The sequence below is a fragment of the Sciurus vulgaris genome (assembly GCF_902686455.1).
Source record: "Sciurus vulgaris genome assembly, chromosome: 7".
Taxonomy (NCBI): domain Eukaryota; kingdom Metazoa; phylum Chordata; class Mammalia; order Rodentia; family Sciuridae; genus Sciurus; species Sciurus vulgaris.
Genome location: NC_136467.1, coordinates 7523064 through 7540086, shown reverse-complemented (window position 1 = coordinate 7540086; position 17023 = coordinate 7523064). Strand labels below are relative to the sequence as shown.

The 17023-nt window shown below is 41.2% G+C and overlaps 1 protein-coding gene across 6 annotated transcripts in view; it reads left to right on the top strand.

Annotated features, from left to right (window-relative positions):
• The first annotated feature begins 2147 nt into the window (after positions 1-2147).
• Positions 2148-17023, top strand: part of MAP3K4 (mitogen-activated protein kinase kinase kinase 4) — a 106813-nt gene continuing 91937 nt past the window's right edge. For 4 of the 6 annotated variants that reach the window (XM_079147939.1, XM_079147937.1, XM_079147938.1 and 1 more), the window contains exon 1: positions 2153-2465. In XM_079147939.1, the coding sequence (XP_079004065.1) occupies positions 2338-2465 (128 nt within the window). In that variant the 5' untranslated portion in view covers positions 2153-2337. Of the gene's footprint in view, positions 2466-17023 lie in introns of all 6 variants that reach the window. The other 2 variants (XM_079147941.1, XM_079147940.1) reach the window with 2 other exon arrangements.

Sequence of the window (17023 nt, the reverse complement as noted above, 5' to 3'; positions counted from 1 at the left end):
AGGGATGTTACTGAGAAATAAAATGGGGGGTATGTAGAAGTTGGTGGGAAACTAGGGTCACTTCAATTTGTTTATTTAGGTGCACTGCAGCCTGACTGTCTCAGGTGATCAAGGCTATTTTCCAGCACTGCTGTGTGAAGGATAGCCTTCGTCAAAGAATCCGCATGTTTTGCTGCTTGTAGGTAACGTTAGGCAGAAGGGTCCTTTCTTAAGTGACTTCAAGAGGATGAAATTTGTTATCTTTTGAGATGGCATGTCCTTCATTCTGTCAGAACAATATTAACTGAACTCCTACTATATGTCAGACACAGGGCAGGGCACTAGCGATTCTTGGTGGCCAGGTAGACCACAGAACAAAGAGAGGCATCTATCCTGCTGGGGCATTAATTCAGGGGAGAAGGTGGAAAAGGAAGGAAAGAATCTTGGGGAAACAGGGAGTAGATGCTGTAAAGGCCTGTTCTGGAACCCTGGAGACGGGGCCTGGGGAAAGGATCAGCCAGGGAAAACAGAGGGCCTGGACCCAGTGTGGAAGTGGGACAAAGTCACCGTACTTGAGTATTTAGTAGTACTTAGGTTTCTCCATGTGCTGCGTTATCTGATTAGTTAAATGTAAATCTGTTTGGATCTGGCTGAGATAATATCCCCAAGAGGAAGGCGAAAAAAGGTCTAGGACTCTTAAGGCTGATTTACATTTGGCTAGTGTCTTGTGATCTGGATGTACATGTGTGCACACCAGTTATCTTTAAGTTGGTATCATGGTTAATTTGAATGCAAACCCTGAAGAATGCACAGTACAGAGCTTCTTAGAGGCAAGGGATTTATTTACTATTTAAATTTTAAAATCTTTCTCATGCCTTCTCAGAGGGTTTCTGGCTCAGCAAATTATAAAAGAAAATTAGAGAATGAGAATGTCAGAAAGCTGGAAAGTATTTGTCAAACTTTCTTCCTACACTGAAAATGAGTTAGTGATTTAAGAAATTATATAGTTTTTTATTAAGATAAAAAGTTTATTCTATGTAAACACTCATTTTTCTCTCTCTTTAATCATAAGGTTATTGGCTCTAAGGGAAAGATTTGGTCTGTTTTGATCAATGCTCTATCTTCAGCATTTGGTAATTCTTGACATGTGCACTTAATAAGTATTTGTTGAATGCATATTGAATAGATAACATGAACATCAATTCGGAAATTCAGCACTATCAGGTTATAAACAAATCACAGACCACTTGTAATAAAACTGAAGCAATTTAGCTACAATAAGTTTTGGAACCTTTGAGCGCAACCCAGCTACCTTCACAGCTGGCCTGAAAGTCTTACCTAATTACGTTTAATTTCTTTGTTTTGATCAGTTTTCTTACCAACAGCTGTTCAAAAACTGAATTTTACATATTTTAAGCTTCGGCGCAACCGAATAAGTTTTTTTTTTTTTTAAATTTCTATGTTTTAATTTTTTTAACAGCCCATCTGAATGACTACGGACGAACGTGCTTAAGTTTAAAAGGACGGTATTTTAGAATTGACTTCGGCTCTCCCTCCATGGGACACTAAGTGTCTGCACCTAAAGCTGCGGAGCCCACGAGCGCTGGAACGGTCTGCAGCCAGCGTTGGCGCTCCTTTCCTTTTTCACCCCTTCAGCGCAGGGCGCTCGGGTCCGCGTTCCGGAAGGTCCACGTGTAACCCTGCGATGCTGGGGTGACACCAGTGTTCTTTGCTGCCTGGTCGAGGCGAGGGTCCCTTCAATGGCTGGAGTTTCCGGAAACTTACTCCAAGTCTCAGGCATCTGAGCCTCAGCAGCGCCTCAGCCTCCGCGCGGTGCGCGCCCGGTGACATCATCCCTATTTCCGAAGGATGGGATTCGGGGCGGCTCGACCTTCGGCGGCGGCGGTCCGCTGGTTCCAGCCACCAAGCGCTTAGCGCGTCCTCCATCACCGCCGAGGCGCGCCGGGCGCCGCTCGCGGGCGACCTCGGAGCTCGCGCCGGGAGCCCGGCACAGCCCAGCGCTGCACCTCGGCGACGCTGCCACCGCGGCGAGCGAGACCCACCAGCCGACACCTGACCGGCGGCCGGGAACCGCGCCCCTCCTCGGCTCGCGCGTCCCCGCCCAGTCGGATTCCAGCGCCCGCCGCCGCCCACGGAGGCTTGTCCCTCGCCGCCCGCCGTAGCCCGGCGCTCGGCCGGCCGCCGTTCCCAAGATGGCCGCGGCGCGCTCGGCTCCTGCGGCGGGCTAGAGGCGGAGGCGGAGGCGGAGCCGAGTCACTCCCGCACTTCGGGGCTCCGGTCCCTCGCGCCAGGCTGCAGCTTACTGCCCGCCGCGGCCATGCGGGGCTCCGTGCACGGATGAGAGAAGCCGCCGCCGAGCTGGTCCCCCCTCCCGCCTTCGCCGTCACCCCTGCCGCCGCCATGGAGGAGCCGCCGCCGCCGGAACCCGAGCCCGAGCCCGAGCCCGAACGCTGCCCGGCGGCGAGGTGAGTGGCGACCGCTGCCGTCCGCCCTCGGAAAGCGGGTCGGTCCTGGCCCGAGCTCGCCCGGGGCCGGAGGAGGCATGGGGCCTCCGCTTGCCGCCGGGCGGGGAGGGAAGCGCCTCGCTCCGCGGCGACAGGCGCGGCGCAGCCCGGGACCCCGGCGCCGCGACCGAGCGACCCCTGCCCGGCGCGCGCGCGGCCCGCCGGCCCGCTGGCCCGCCCTGGGCGCGGCGGGGGCTGGGAGCCGGTGCGGCGCCCCGCGGCGCGAGCTCGGAGCGGCCGCACCGAATTCCTCTGGCGTTACTGAAGCGCGGTGGTCCCTCACTCCGCCCCCATCGGGGAGGGGGACGCTGGCGAAGCGAGTGCGCAGGGCCGGCGCCCGCGCTCCCCTCCTTCCCTCCCGTGCACCCACCCCCGGGAGGTGCCGGCTCCCCTCGCGGAGGAACTGCGCTGGGACCCTGCAGAGCGGCGGGCTTCCCGAGGGCCCCTCAGCGTCCTGGGGGAAGCGTGGTGCAGAGTGTCGCTCGCACGTGCACATAAAGTGAGCGTCGATTTGTGCGGGGCTCTGCGACCGCTGGAGGCTCTGGGACGGAGTTGCTCCTCAGAGCATTGTGCCATACTGTTACCTCCGGTTATGTCTTTATTTTTTTGATCGGGAGAATAAATGCACCACAGCTAAAATTTTCCCTCTTTTGTGCCTGTTTGTCCCAATGCCCTCTTACTCACTGTCCTTTGCATCACAGAGTAAACTTGCAAACTACTGCCCCCTGTCCCCTATAAAGAAAATGCTTCCACAGCGCCTCTCATCTTACTATCTTGCTGTATCTAGTTCTAGAAATAAGGCAGTTAGGTGTCCTCTGTTTTTCCTGCTTAGGGAAATTTTAAACAAATATGTAGTCATCTTTAGGACCTAACACAGGAGCCACATTCTTGCTTGCCCTCACTGAGTTGATCCAAACCAGTTTGATTTTTATAAGCTGTTGTTACTTGATCCTAAGATACTTCTTAGGAACTTATAAAGAACAATTTCTTTAAAGAATGGTATAGGGTGTAATGAGAATTACTTTTGAATTCATCTAACTTTTTTTTAGAAGTTTCGTTATATTATTATGTGCATGTGTTGATTTGGTTTTTGAACAATTTTGACCCCTTTACGCTTTTTTAAAAAACAATAATTGTGAACACTTGTTAAATGCTTAAGATGCTTAACACTTGTTAAATTACTTCCACTAACTTATTTAATTTTTATAACAGCCCTGTGAGGTAGAACTATTATCTCTCTTTTACGTAGGAAGAAACTGAGGCACAAAGGTTAAGTATCCTGCCCAGTTTCACAGTTGGAAATGAGTAAAGGCCAGGCTGCATAGACCATGCCTGAATCATGATGAAGAAGAGGTGTGGTTTCATTATCCACACACCAAAAGCTAGCCTTCTGTTTAACTATACTCTGGGAAAGTGGACTTGAACATTCCTAGGTAAAAGTGAAAAGGGCAAAGAAACGAAAATGTACTGTGAAAATTACTGTTTTTCTGTGATAAAGAGAAACCTTGGTTTTTCTCCCGTTATAATAAAAATAGGTCAGGATAATGGGCTTTATCCAACTTTAAGTGAACAGCAGTGTACAGAACAAGAAGATCTTAGAAAGATTTTTCTTAGCAACATTGCAGTTAATGTTACAAAAGCAAATCTGTAAAGCAGATTACTTGATAAAGCTGTTGTTTTGCCTTTTTTATGCCCGTATTGTTGTCACTCCTCTTCAGTATACCAGAACTGACCTCGGAACGACTTACTGTAAATCTTCAGCAAGAGATGTTGCATGGGTTCCTCAGTTGAATTTGTTTTATGTTCTTAACCATTTTGAAGACGCTCAATGTGCATATTGAGTGTGTGCTAAATGCCACTTTTTGGCACAATGGAGACCAATAATGTGGTTATTTGTGCTACCAGGTTAACTGGTTTGAGATAGGCCAGATGAAAGCTGTCTCTGCTGTCCTTATATATCTCTTTATGTCTGTCATTGATTCGGAATTGCATCAATGCACAGGTCTTTTGTAGAATTCAAACCGGTACATGTTGGCCTCCCAAGTTGTACTGCAGGTGTACCACTGCGGCAGATGCCAGCCAGCCTATGGCATCTGTCTGGTGTGTGCTTTCCTTCTGAGAGTTTCGCAGTGATTGAAGAACACAAAACAGGTTGAGAAGTGATAGTGCTCTATTTAGTTGTACTATTTAGTTTTATGGTTTGGATGTGAGGTGTCCCTTAGAAGCTCATGTGTGAGGCAATAGAAGAAGGTTCAGAGAAGAAATGATTGTGAGAGCCTTAACCCAATCAGTGAATTAATCCCCTGGTGGATTAGAGTGGCCACTGGAGGAGATGGGGCTTTGGGGTATATATGTATGTCTGGTGAGTGGAGTCTCTCTGTTCCTTGATCATCATGTGAGCCGCTTCCCTCTACCATAGTCTTCTGCTGTGCTGTGCAGACTCACCTCGAGCCTGGAGAAATAGTGTGGCCCTTCTGGGGACTAAGACCTCTGAAACCATGAGCCCTAAGTAAACCTTTCCTCCTTCACAGTTGTTCTGGTGGGGTTCTTTTAGGCACAGCAGTGAAAAGGCTGACTAAAACCTACTGCTTACTGTCAATCGTGGATATTTCTTGTCCTTATTTTTGGTAAAGAACTCCTAATAAGGATAGCAGTTGTCATTAGTGATTAAGCTTTGAAATAAATATTCCTTAAAATTTCTTTTTCAAGCTTCTGGATCAGTTCTGTGAGGATCCTGAAGTGACTGGGAGAGCTATTAGAATTCATTTGAAACAATTTATCTGTGATTTCTTGGATTTGCACACTTGAAAAAGCAACAGAGTGGATATTAAGTCTGGTGTGAAACTCCTAATATTTCATTTAAAATATTTATGTTAAATATGGCTTCATTATTCTTACTTACCTTATATGTCAGTGAACTTTTATTAGCCAGGGACTTTATTTTATATAATGTGGTTCTTGTAAGTTCATTTGGAAAAATGGGTTTTACTACTGAGTATCTGAATATCAGCACTCAGGCGATTTGATCTTCCTCAAACTGAGTGGTCACGTTGAACCTGCTTGTCTCAGTCTTGACAATGGACGTTGCCTACCCTCAGTGTTGCTGTCCGTGTCACGCTGGTGTTGGATGTGCCTCTAGACCACTATAATGGAAGATGCCCTTGGGTTGGGTAGCTTTAGACAGAGAAGCAGTCACCAGGCAGCAGTAACAGAGGGCTCCGGTGGTGGCAGAAACTTCATGTTGACTCCGTTCTGGTTCCTTTTAATTGCCATCTTGTTGGAAGTTGCTGTACTTCCCTTCCTGCATACTCTTTTACTATCTTGTAAATCTTGTTCTGAGCTACTGAAACTTGGGGATATGAAGGTCTTGACACTTACTGGATATACTTGCCTTAATAACTTCCTGTTACATAGTGATTCCTCATTCCTCAGTGATTATCTTTCACTCCTAGTATCCTTTTGTCTTAGCCTTCTCTTTTGACCAGATGGTATGTATTCTGTTTACATACTTTTTTAACTTTGCCAAGTAGGCTGCTGGAAATAGGAAGAGATGTCAGAAAAGGAGATCGATTGACAGTTCTAGGCCATCATAGACTGCATCGCCTTGGCAGGAAGAGCAGGGTCCATTCACTGGGCCTCAGCTTCTCAGACATTGCCACTTAATTAGCTTGGTTTGTGCACTGACTGTCAGTATGTTCTCTTGCCTGTGAAAAACCAAAGTATGATTAAGAGATTGATTGGTAAGCATGACATTAGCAAAGGAAATCATTTGAGTGATCTGTGTGACTAATGTCAGTAGACCAGGGAGGTTGGCTTGCATGCCTTTCAGGCATAGCCCTTGCTTTTTGTATGAGACTAGGGAGACAAAGTCTAACTCTTAGGTTTTAATTTTTCTAGGTTTCACCTGAGCTGTCGCCACCCCACCCACCATCCACTTCCCTTTGTTGTATTATAGTGTGTTGATTTTTAATTAGTCTTGACTTTAATTAAATTATGATAGACCTTGCTTTTCTTGCCTTAATTTGAGGTATTCTTGTCCCTTCAAGATATTAACGTAAGAAAGCCTAGGGTAGAATTTTTACTAAAACAAGTCTCGGAGGGTCATTGTTTTTACTATCTCCGTTATCCCCCTACCTCCCATGAAGAATCCTTTGGTCTAATTTCTGAAAAAGGTATGGCAAAGATGTCAGTTGTTGGTGCTTGCATAAAAGTTTTTGAATATTATGTTCACAAAGGTTATGATGGTATGCGGTTTTTCTGGAAGAGTCATAAAATTAAAAAATGAGAATACTGTATAGCAATTAAATGTTTTTAAAGAATATGTAGTGACATGGGAAAATATTTATGATGCATATTCTTAATTTGGGAATATCATCTATTTCCATCTATTTCCGGAGTATGTATTTTTTAAAAGATTCTCAAGTACTTCCAACTGTGTAATATCCCCTCACAATGCAAGAAGCAAATTACAAAACGGTATTTTCAACCAGGCATGGTGGTGGTTCAAGTCACTAATTCCAGTGACTTGGGAGGCTGAGGCAGGAGGATTGTGAGTTTGAGGTCAGTCCCAGCAATTCAGCAAGGCCCTAAGCAGATTATCAAGGCCCTGTCCAAAATAAAAATTAAAAGGACTGGAGGTGTAGCTCAGTGGTAAAGCACCCCTGGGTTCAATCTTCAGTACAAAACAGTAACAACAAAAAAATCCAACAAAACAAACTGTTGGCAGAAATGGTCGTCCAGATTTGAGGTAGCTGCTGGGAGCCTGTTTCTCCACCAGCTGTGTGTCCCCTCCCGACCTTCCTTTTCCCTCCTTTGGAAGCATCCTCTCCTTCCTGCGGCTACCTGGTACATATTGGAGCTGCCCCTTCTTACAGACCCTTGGCTCTAGGAATGGACATTGATCCTCACCAGAGTAATAGGGTTCTTTCCTAGGGCTTTTCACTTTGGAGCTAGAGGGGGCAGTGCTCATTTTAATAACTAGAATATCTTTTGTGACGTCATGAGCCTCGAGCTAGCTCCATGAAGCCGTGATCGGTCTCATGTAGAAGCTCTGTGGTCTCAGACAGTGACGTTTACCCCCAGAGAAAAGCAGGGAGACTGAAAGTGGTCTTTGACCAGTTATTGCTTCGTATGCTAGATTCACCTAATTTTTTTCTTGATTTAACAATACAAACGAATTCTCCTTTCTTAAGCTATTAATAAAAACTGAAGGGTTACATACCATTTTTTCCCAGATTTTTTTTATGATGAACATGTTACATGTTTTATTTAAAAATGAAAACTAACTATAGGGCCCAAATTCTTAACTAGTACATTTAAACTTTTAAGTCTCTTTTACTTTGAATTGTTACTAAAACTGGAAATAGATGATATTCCCAAATTTTAAAGGAACTTAAATTTTATTTTTTGGTGTCTCAACATCAGAGCTCATATAGCAGGCTAGTTTTCTTTAGTTATGTAGTTCATCTTGGGTGACAGAATTTACAGATTAGAAACAACTTCAATAGTAATAAATCAGAAAAAGGGCTTGCTTTTTGATGGTCTTTTATATTTATAGAACTATTATTTAAAATCTATAACTGTTCTCAGCATGTATGTTAAAATGCTTTTCCTTTTTTAGAGGCATATTTGAAATGACTTTATTTTTAAAAATATTTTTAGTTCTAGATGGACATAATACCTTTATTTTATTTATTTATATGTTGTGCTGAGGATTGAACCCAGTGCCTCATATGTGCCAGGCAAGTGCTCTACCACTGAGCTACACCCCAGCCCTAAAAGGGCTTTGTTTTTAAGGGCACATTATTCTGGTGGCAATAAGTCTGATATGTACAGTCTAAGATTCCTGCAGACCTCGACTTGGGTAACAGAGTGCCTTTAAATATTTATTGACAAACAGGCAAAATGAAAATTCATTTTGACTTAGAAGTACATTCACTTGTCCTGTTTTGCAGACATCAACGAACGTATTAGTCTCATGGATCATGTAGATGCCACATATTTACAAAGTAGCGGTGAGTGCTATTAAGAATGTATTAGGCCTTCTGTCAAGAGTATTTCATAAACGGATTTCATTTCAGCATTGCTTCAGAAGAACTAAGCTTTCTGTAGAGAAATGTAAATGTGAAGCTTCTAAGCTGATGGGGTTGCATTTTTTTTTGGGATCTGTTCTGCGTGTGAACAGACTATTTGGCCATTCTGCTGAACTAACTCTGTGTGGAGTTTTCTAAATAGGGGCTTGTTAGAGGACAGCTAGTTTACAGATGTCAAGTTTGTAGAAATTGTCAACCTTTTTATTCTTTCATTGGGGGAAATTTTGAAAGAAAATTTGATGGATTTTTATTTAAAATTTAAAGTCTTATGTAGGAACATAACTTACCTTGGTTTTCTCATAACAATTTTGGGATTAGTTTGTTGAATATGTAAGTATTTAGTTTTACTTGAGGAATTAAGCATTCGCCAATGCAGGTCTTCCTGGATAGGACACTTAATGTTCATTTCACCCTACTCCCTGCCACTGCTTTTGAGTTACGAGAGATGAGATCCGAGGGAAATGAAGGCCCTCCGGACTGTGGCCCTCCTTTCACAGGTGAGAAAACCTGCCTAGAGAGGCTGCAGCTCCCAGGTTGCAGTTTAGGATCAGATCTGTAGGCTCTTGCTTCCCTTTCCCTTGAACCAGCCCAGGTTCTGATTAGGGCCCAAAGTCAAAGGTGTTCTTCTGCCACCTGGTTCAGCTCAAGTCCAGAGCAGGTACTTGGTTACTGTGCAATGCTGGTTTTTTTTTTTTTTTTTCTTTTTTCCTAGATTAATTAGACTTTTTAGGATCAAACAGAGGAAGGATTCATTTTCAGAGGAATATTCCAAACAAATAACACAGTCATCCTATATCAGTTCTTTCAGCCCTGTGTAATTCTTGTTCTCTTCAGTTAGCAGTATTGTGAATCCATGTTCTACTTGACTAGAGTTCTAGGAATCCTGATTCAGTCCACTGGTATCTTCTCAGAGTTGTTTAAACATGTCCTTGGAGACCTGTACCCAAAAGTACCTGGCATAGTCCTTTGGCATGGGCCCTGAGACAGCCCTTTCTTTGTTGAGGACAAGACTCTGGCCTGTAGCTGACTGCAAACGCTGTCAGGGAGGCAGCAGAGTAAAACAAAACCCTGTCTGTGGTTGACAGGATAGCTTAAAGTGGCTTCAGGCTTACTCCTGATAATTTTCAAAAGTGAAAGGCCTAGTGAGGATTCCTGATAAGAATAAGGTAATTGATAAGAATGTTTGGTTGTTCCTGTAACAATGTGAAACAGGAAAAAAGTCAATCCAAAAAAATTTTGGACAGAGTGTTTACAAACATAATGATTAATGCAATTTTCAAGGACGCATGCATGGTGCCTGTAATTTATAAAAATGGAAATACATCTTTACAGAGGAAAAAAAAGTTCAGATATAAGGTAGTCCTTATAATTACCAAGCATTATTAGAATATACCAAGAATACATCAAGAACACCAAGTAAAGAGGTTGTGTAAGTCTGGAATATGTCTTAAATAGCTGTATATTAATAAAAATTCATAGGTAAGTGATATGACTCTCCTGAAAACCTTTGACCTTAGGCTAGGTGGAGACACAGCCTGGAATCTCAGCAGCTCAGGAGGCAGCTGAGGCTGAAGGGCTAGATTCCAATTACAGAAATTGAGATCAAGTGAACAATTAAAAAACACAATGAAATCGTGACTGAATATGCTGTGTACTTTTCTAGTAATCAAGCAAAGTATCACTCGGACACTGATAAATGGAAATGTGTCATGACCAGTGAGAGAACTGACAGTTGTCTGGGAACTTCTACAGCAAAGTGTCAGAAATACTTACAACATTTAAACTGTGTAGATTTAACCTAGGGAGTGCTCAGCATCTCTTCTGATTGGTAATTCATCAATAGTAGCATATCAAATAATCCCAATTATTTCTAGCCTTTTTTTTTTTTTCCACAAGGCGAAAGAATGAACCTTTGTGATTTTCCAGGAGCCCTCTGGAAAATCTCAAAGACAGTCCTAGGTGTAAAAGTTACCACTTATAATTTGATTTGGGAAAGATATATCAGTAGTTATCAGAAGATTTAAATGCTTTAAGAAGGGATCACAGGCCATCAAGAAACAGTAGTTGGCTGTGTTTAACCTAAGTGACAATAAAAACTTTAAAAGTAAACATAGGCAAGTAAATGATTGTAAAGAAACCTATCTAAATGAAGCACTTTTGTTTTCATAGTGATCAAAGATAAAGTAAATCAGCATAAACCATAAAAGATTATCCTGATAAACCATAGAATCTTTGCAATCTAGTTGTAAGTAAAAAAATAACTTACAACTTTCTTGTAAGAGCAGGCCAGTAATCTAAGAAACCATTGACACTCTAACAGAGAAAGCAAATTTTAGTTTTATATCAGTATAATATTTGATACTAAAGATCTTTTTGAAAATTTTAATTTTAAAACCAATTTTGCCAGGCAGGGTGACGCACCCCTGTAATCCCAGTGGCTTAGGAGGCTGAGGCAGGAGGATCAGGAGTTCAAAGCCACCCTCAGTAACTTCAAGGCGTTAATAACTGAGTAAGACCCTGTCTCTAAATAAAATACAAAATAGGACTGGGGATGTGGCTCAGTGGTTGAGTGCCCCTGAGTTTAATCCCTGGTACCAGAAAAAAAAAAAAAAAAAAAAAAAGCCAGTTTTTACTTTGAGAAATAAAATTCTCTTCCTGTGAATCTTCTATAACTTTCTTTATCCAAAGCGAATGTATTCATTAATAGACTTTTGTATATATAGTCTCTTGATAGCATATAAAAATAGGAAATGTATATAAACAAATTATGTTTAGTACTGTTTTAGTACTCTGTTTTAGGTCTAGGTATTTAGTGGATTAATTCAATTTAGTATCGAATAAAAAAGTTTAAGTTATCTGAAGATCTAGCTTTCTTAATTATTTTTGAAATAAAGTTTATCAAAATAATGATTCAAGCCAGGTATGGTGGCAGTGGTGCATTCCTGTAATTCCAGTGACTTCTGAGGCTGAGGCAGAAGGATCACAAGTTCAAGGTCTACATGGACAACTTAGTGAGACCCTGTCTCAAAACTAAAAGACCTGGAGATGTGGCTCGGGGGTAAAGTGCCCCTGGGTTCAATCTCCAATGCAAAAACAAAACAAAACAAAACAAAAAACCCAGGATTCACTATGGTTAAATGAGAATTTATATTTTTGTAATCTTAAACATTAAGTAGAAGTTCCATCAGTAAATCTGTAGAAGTTTAGGAAGGACATAAATAGAATATATATATATATATGTGTAATATATATATAAATATATATATATTATGTAACAGTGAAAAGTCAGAAAAAAATAGCTGTTTTTATTAAATCAACAATATAAACTAGTCTCAATTTCTAAAGATTTACCTACATTGTGTGAATTTTAATTTTTTTTTTTTTTTAGTACCGTGGATTGAACCCAAGGGCACTTACTTAACCACTGAGCCATATCTCCAACTCTTTTTATATTTAATTTTGAGACAGGGTCTCGCTAAGGTACTTAGGGCCTTGCTGAATTGCTGAAATGACTTTGGACTTAGAATCTTCCGGCTTGAGTCTCCCAGAGTCACTGGGATTACTGGTGTGCTCCATTGCACCCAGCCATGTGAGCTTGAATTCTTAAACTGTTTGAGTTAGTTTCCATAAGATACTTCTTTTTTCCCCCTCATGTTGAATTGAAGGTTCATCTTCCTTAATCTCTGGGAGTTTTAGGAATATTTAGTTTATATATGTACTTATTTATCTGTAAGCCATCAGAATGATTTATAGACTGGGACTTCTATAAGAGATTTTATAATCTAATTTGGTGTAGCCATCTAGAGGTAGGAAAATATACACTCACACAATGAGGTGTAAAAACCTTTCTGAGTTAGCTACAGAAGCATGGAGACAGAGAAATCTTTATATGTAGCCACTTTAAAACTTTAGCCATGGATTGAGCATAAACATAGAAGGATGAAATTCACCACATAGATATCCACTCATGGTGGACATGAAATTCTTAGTTGATTGGAGCTCAGAATGAACAAGTAGGAAAAGTTAACAAACCAGAGGCTTGCTGTCTTTTACCCAGCAGAGACAGTTCACTATAACCATTAATTTGGTTGTAGAGATTAACAGATGTCCAGATCATGAAACCCAAAGAAGTCAGCAGTTGAAATAAAGCACATCTCAGAAAAAAATCAAAATTGGTTTCTTACTGTGATACTCATGGACAAGGTTCAAAGCACAGTTCCAGGAGCTGGGCCCGCTATCTGGGTCACAGGTTGGGCACAGGACCTGAGGAGTCCCTGAGGCCTTGCTACTTGGAGAAGTCAGTGAGGCCTGCAGCAGGGTCTTCCTGGCTCCTGCACCAGCACTTGAAAGGCAGAGTGCCCTGGGTGAGTAAGTGGTGATTTTTCAGGCCTCCAGTGGGAAGAGTGACCACAATTGAGGACTGAGTAGAGGAGGGGGTTTACAGCACATGGGGATCACTGAGGAAAGGAAGAGGATGTTTTGTCTCTCAGTTTATAGGACCATGGCTGACCTTTGAGATTAGCCATTCTTGGAACACAAAAGGAATTTCTGTCACTCTCATAAGGAGTTCAGGGGTCAGATATAGTTCCACAGTTGTCACAAGTGATATGTTTAAGTACCTAGCTCACTGTCTTTTATTACAGAGTGTTTGTGTCAGATAGTTTGAAGTAATTAATTGAACTGTAAATATCTGGACATAATCTTAATTGCCTCTGAAATCCTGTTAAAAAGTTTTCTCTCATTTAAAAAAGAATTGTTTTCCTTCGTATTTACATTGGTGCAACTGCTCTTGAAAGACACCATTTCTAGTTGTTTTATGCTTCTTGAAATTGAGCTTTCAGAGAGTAATATTTCACCAACTATAAGATGCCATTGATTGTAAGATGTACCACAATTTTGTGTATCATTAAGGAAAAAGCAACTGCAATTAATCTGTGAGGTAGTGCTTTTTTTAAAAAAAATTTGGTTGTAGAATGTAATGCAACATCAGAAATGTTAGTATGTAGAAAAAATGGATTTTAGAAATCAGTGAAGTATGTCTTGACTCTTGATTTCAATTAAATTTGTAATCTGATGTGCATGGTATGGCAGAGCCAGTGACTTCTACCCCAAGATCCTGGTCAATTCACAAAGAATAGAAAGAAAGTGAAATAGAATAGAAAGAATGTGGTGATTTTTATTTTGTGATACTGGGTGTAACCATGGTCTGCAATAAGAACCTCTGTTGTGTAGCTACTGTATTTTTTCCCACTCTGTATTTTCTCAGGTTTCTCTTCCAGGGGGCTGTTTGTGATCTTAACAAGACTTTTGCTGGACTTTTTCTTTTTGTTCTGGGGATTGAACTCAAGAGTGCTTTACCACTGAAGTGTATCCCTGACCTTTTTTATTTTGAGACAGTGTCTTGGTAAATTGCTGAGGCTGGCCTAAAACTTGCAGTCCTCCTGCCTCAGCCTCCTGAGATGCTGGGATCACAGGCTGTGCCACGATACCCGCTTGTTGGACTTTTAAGGAGTTTCTTTCACTGTTATAAACAATATTATAAGCTTGTTTTTAGCTCAATCTTTATGTATATTCAAGATGTTTTATTAGAATAAAATTCTAGAAGTATAATAGCCATGACAAAGACTGTGTGTGTTTGTATATTTTAGTTATTATTTGTTTTATTCTATATGTTCAGGATTTTACATACTGAACGATAATGCCATATTTTTAAGGGTATTTGATTTATATTGTCAAATGTTTTTCAGGACATTTGTGCCAATTTCTGCCAAGAATATATGAGTTCATTCTTGCCATTACAATTATAATTTTTAAGTCTGCCAGTCTGATAGGTTAAAAATAAATTTAAGTACTTAAATTTTAAGAAAGTTTTTATTTGTCGGGCTAAGTGCTATCTTATTAATCAACTATTTACATTTTTCCTGTCATATTTTAAAAATTATTCATCTCTTTTCTCTTGTCTGCAAACTACTCGAGGATAGAAACTACCGTCGTAGGTGTTCTCTTCAACCCTGAGGTGCCTGGTACTGTTTCAGCCGTGAGGTGCCCATGATGTATTTGCTAAATGAATGAATAAATTTGTTTATGGATGTGTTGCAACATCAAAGGAATATATCCTTGTAATATATTTTGGTTTGTTATGCCCTGTTTTAAAAACATTTCTTGAATTAGTTATGTAATAGATAGCCTCAAATTGCATTTGATTAGAAAGGATTCCTATGTTAGACTATTTCTTTTACATTTCTTAGGTGAAAACAACATATTTGTGCCCTCCCACCCATAGGTAACCTTAGAAAATTCACTTTAAAATTCACTTTAAAAATTTTATCCATTAAATTTCTTTTTCTTCCCTGGGCCTTTGTCTATTTGAATGAATCATGCTGCTGACTTGATATTTCAAGTTGAGTAGATACTTGTCAGTACTATTTTGCTTAGGTTTAAAAATCAGGTTACTAATCATTTTGTTGCATTTACTCTCATTAACCCTTGTTAAGTATTCAAACACTAAAGTTTGAAAAGTTTAAATGAATTCTGCCACATAGGTGTCTGATAGCATTTTGGGTAGTTTTTAGATTCACAAGTCTGGATTTTTGAGTTAGGGTTTATGAAGATTGTGGGATTATTTTTGTGGGCATCGCCCTGGTTGTCTGCTTTCTGGTGCCTCTTACTCCGGGTGTTTGAAGTGTGTGACCCTGATTGCGCCGTGCGGCAGCCTTTGACGCTGCCCCAGAGGGAGAGCAGCGGCAGAGAGGCGTGCAGAGTGAGCGGTCCTCTCATTCAACAGGGTCATCAGAAGGAGGCCTTGAACAGACGTGTGAAGTAGAGTGTCTTTACGGAGTTTCTCTGGAAGAATGAACCAGATTGACTCCTTAAATGAGGAGTTTCCAAGTAGACACTGAAGTTAACTGGGAGTAAATAAATTGACAGTGTAGTAATTTTTTTTTTTTTTTTTTTTTTTTTAATGGAGTTAAACTTATTTTCCGGGAGTAAATTGTGAGATTTTTTTTTTTTTTTTTTTTTTTTTAAACAATGGTGGCCATAGTTTTTTTTTTTTTTAATTTGTAAAATTTGTTTGCAGTGCTGGGGATTGAACCCAGGGCCTTATGCTTCAAGGCAAGCACTCTACCAACTGCGCTCTATCCCCAGCCCGTGGCAATAGATTTTATGTAAAAATATAAAAGCAATATCTTTGCTTGGCAAAGTAAAATGTCAGCAACTTTGAATTGGTTACCTTTCACGCCTCCTTTCCTTCACTTGTAATTTTGGATATCATGTCTTGAACAAAAACAATTTAGAAAGCGTTATACTCAGTTATCTAAAGAATTAGGATATCAGAAGTAAATTGGGAAAACATGGTTCGGAAATGCCAGGAGTACTTGTTATGAAACTTAACCCAGAACTGAGGTTCTACTTTATAAGAGAGGTCCTCTGAGTTTACTCAGCCATTTAAATACATGAGTGTTACTAAACAGAAAACAACAACAAAAAAGAGCATGTGTGTACTGAGGAATGATTACTATAAAGGGAGAGCAATGAGTCTGGCCATGAGAATGAAATTTAAAAATTAAAATTTAACTGTACCGACTAGTAGTCACTAGTAGTTTGCAAGTGCATCTTACCATAAAGTCTGTCCTCTGTTCAAGTTTTTCCCTTGGCAGTCTCCTGCGGAGAGTACAGATCTGCTCCGCCACAGGCATCGCTGCTGCGGGGCCAGGGCCTCCAGAGGAGACTACATCAGCATGGCCTCTGCCTAGTGACCAGGCCCCGGAGCTTTCCGAGTTTAGATCCCTCCACCGTCAGATTAAGCTAGAGTTAGGGAGGTCGTGAAGGTCGCCAAGAGGCCATATTTGTGATGACGCCTTCACTCGCATCTGGACACAGATTTCTGCTCATCAGTAGCCAGATTCGAACCGTACACAGTAAGCCCGATGTCCAGCTCGGCTAGCCCTGCTGGGCTCTTAAAGCATCTCTGTCCACACTGAATTCTTTGTTCCCAAGTGTTCTTGGTCCTTTCTCCATTTCTGTTGGAGTCACTGCAGTTGGCAGGTCTCTTCTGAATATTTCTATACTTCCCAGATAGGGAATCCTTTATTACATGAACAAATCCTAAAATAAAGCATGCCCTGCCTTCAGAGACTCTGTACTCTACTTGAGGAGAAGAGGTAAGGTAGTGGGAACATCGTAGTCCGCGGTTTGGCGCAGGAGTGGTGATTTACTCAGGTGTGTCTTCTGCCTGTGTGCCATGATATAAGCAGCACAACATTATTTTATGTACCTACCGCAGTGAACTTAAAAAATGATGTGCATTTTCAGATGGGGAATATGAGGCCATAAGGAATGTTTAAGGACAGAGTACCTAGAGCCACATCTCATGTCCGTACTTGTTACAGTTTGGATTCTACAGTTATACATTTTATACTCTCTCTT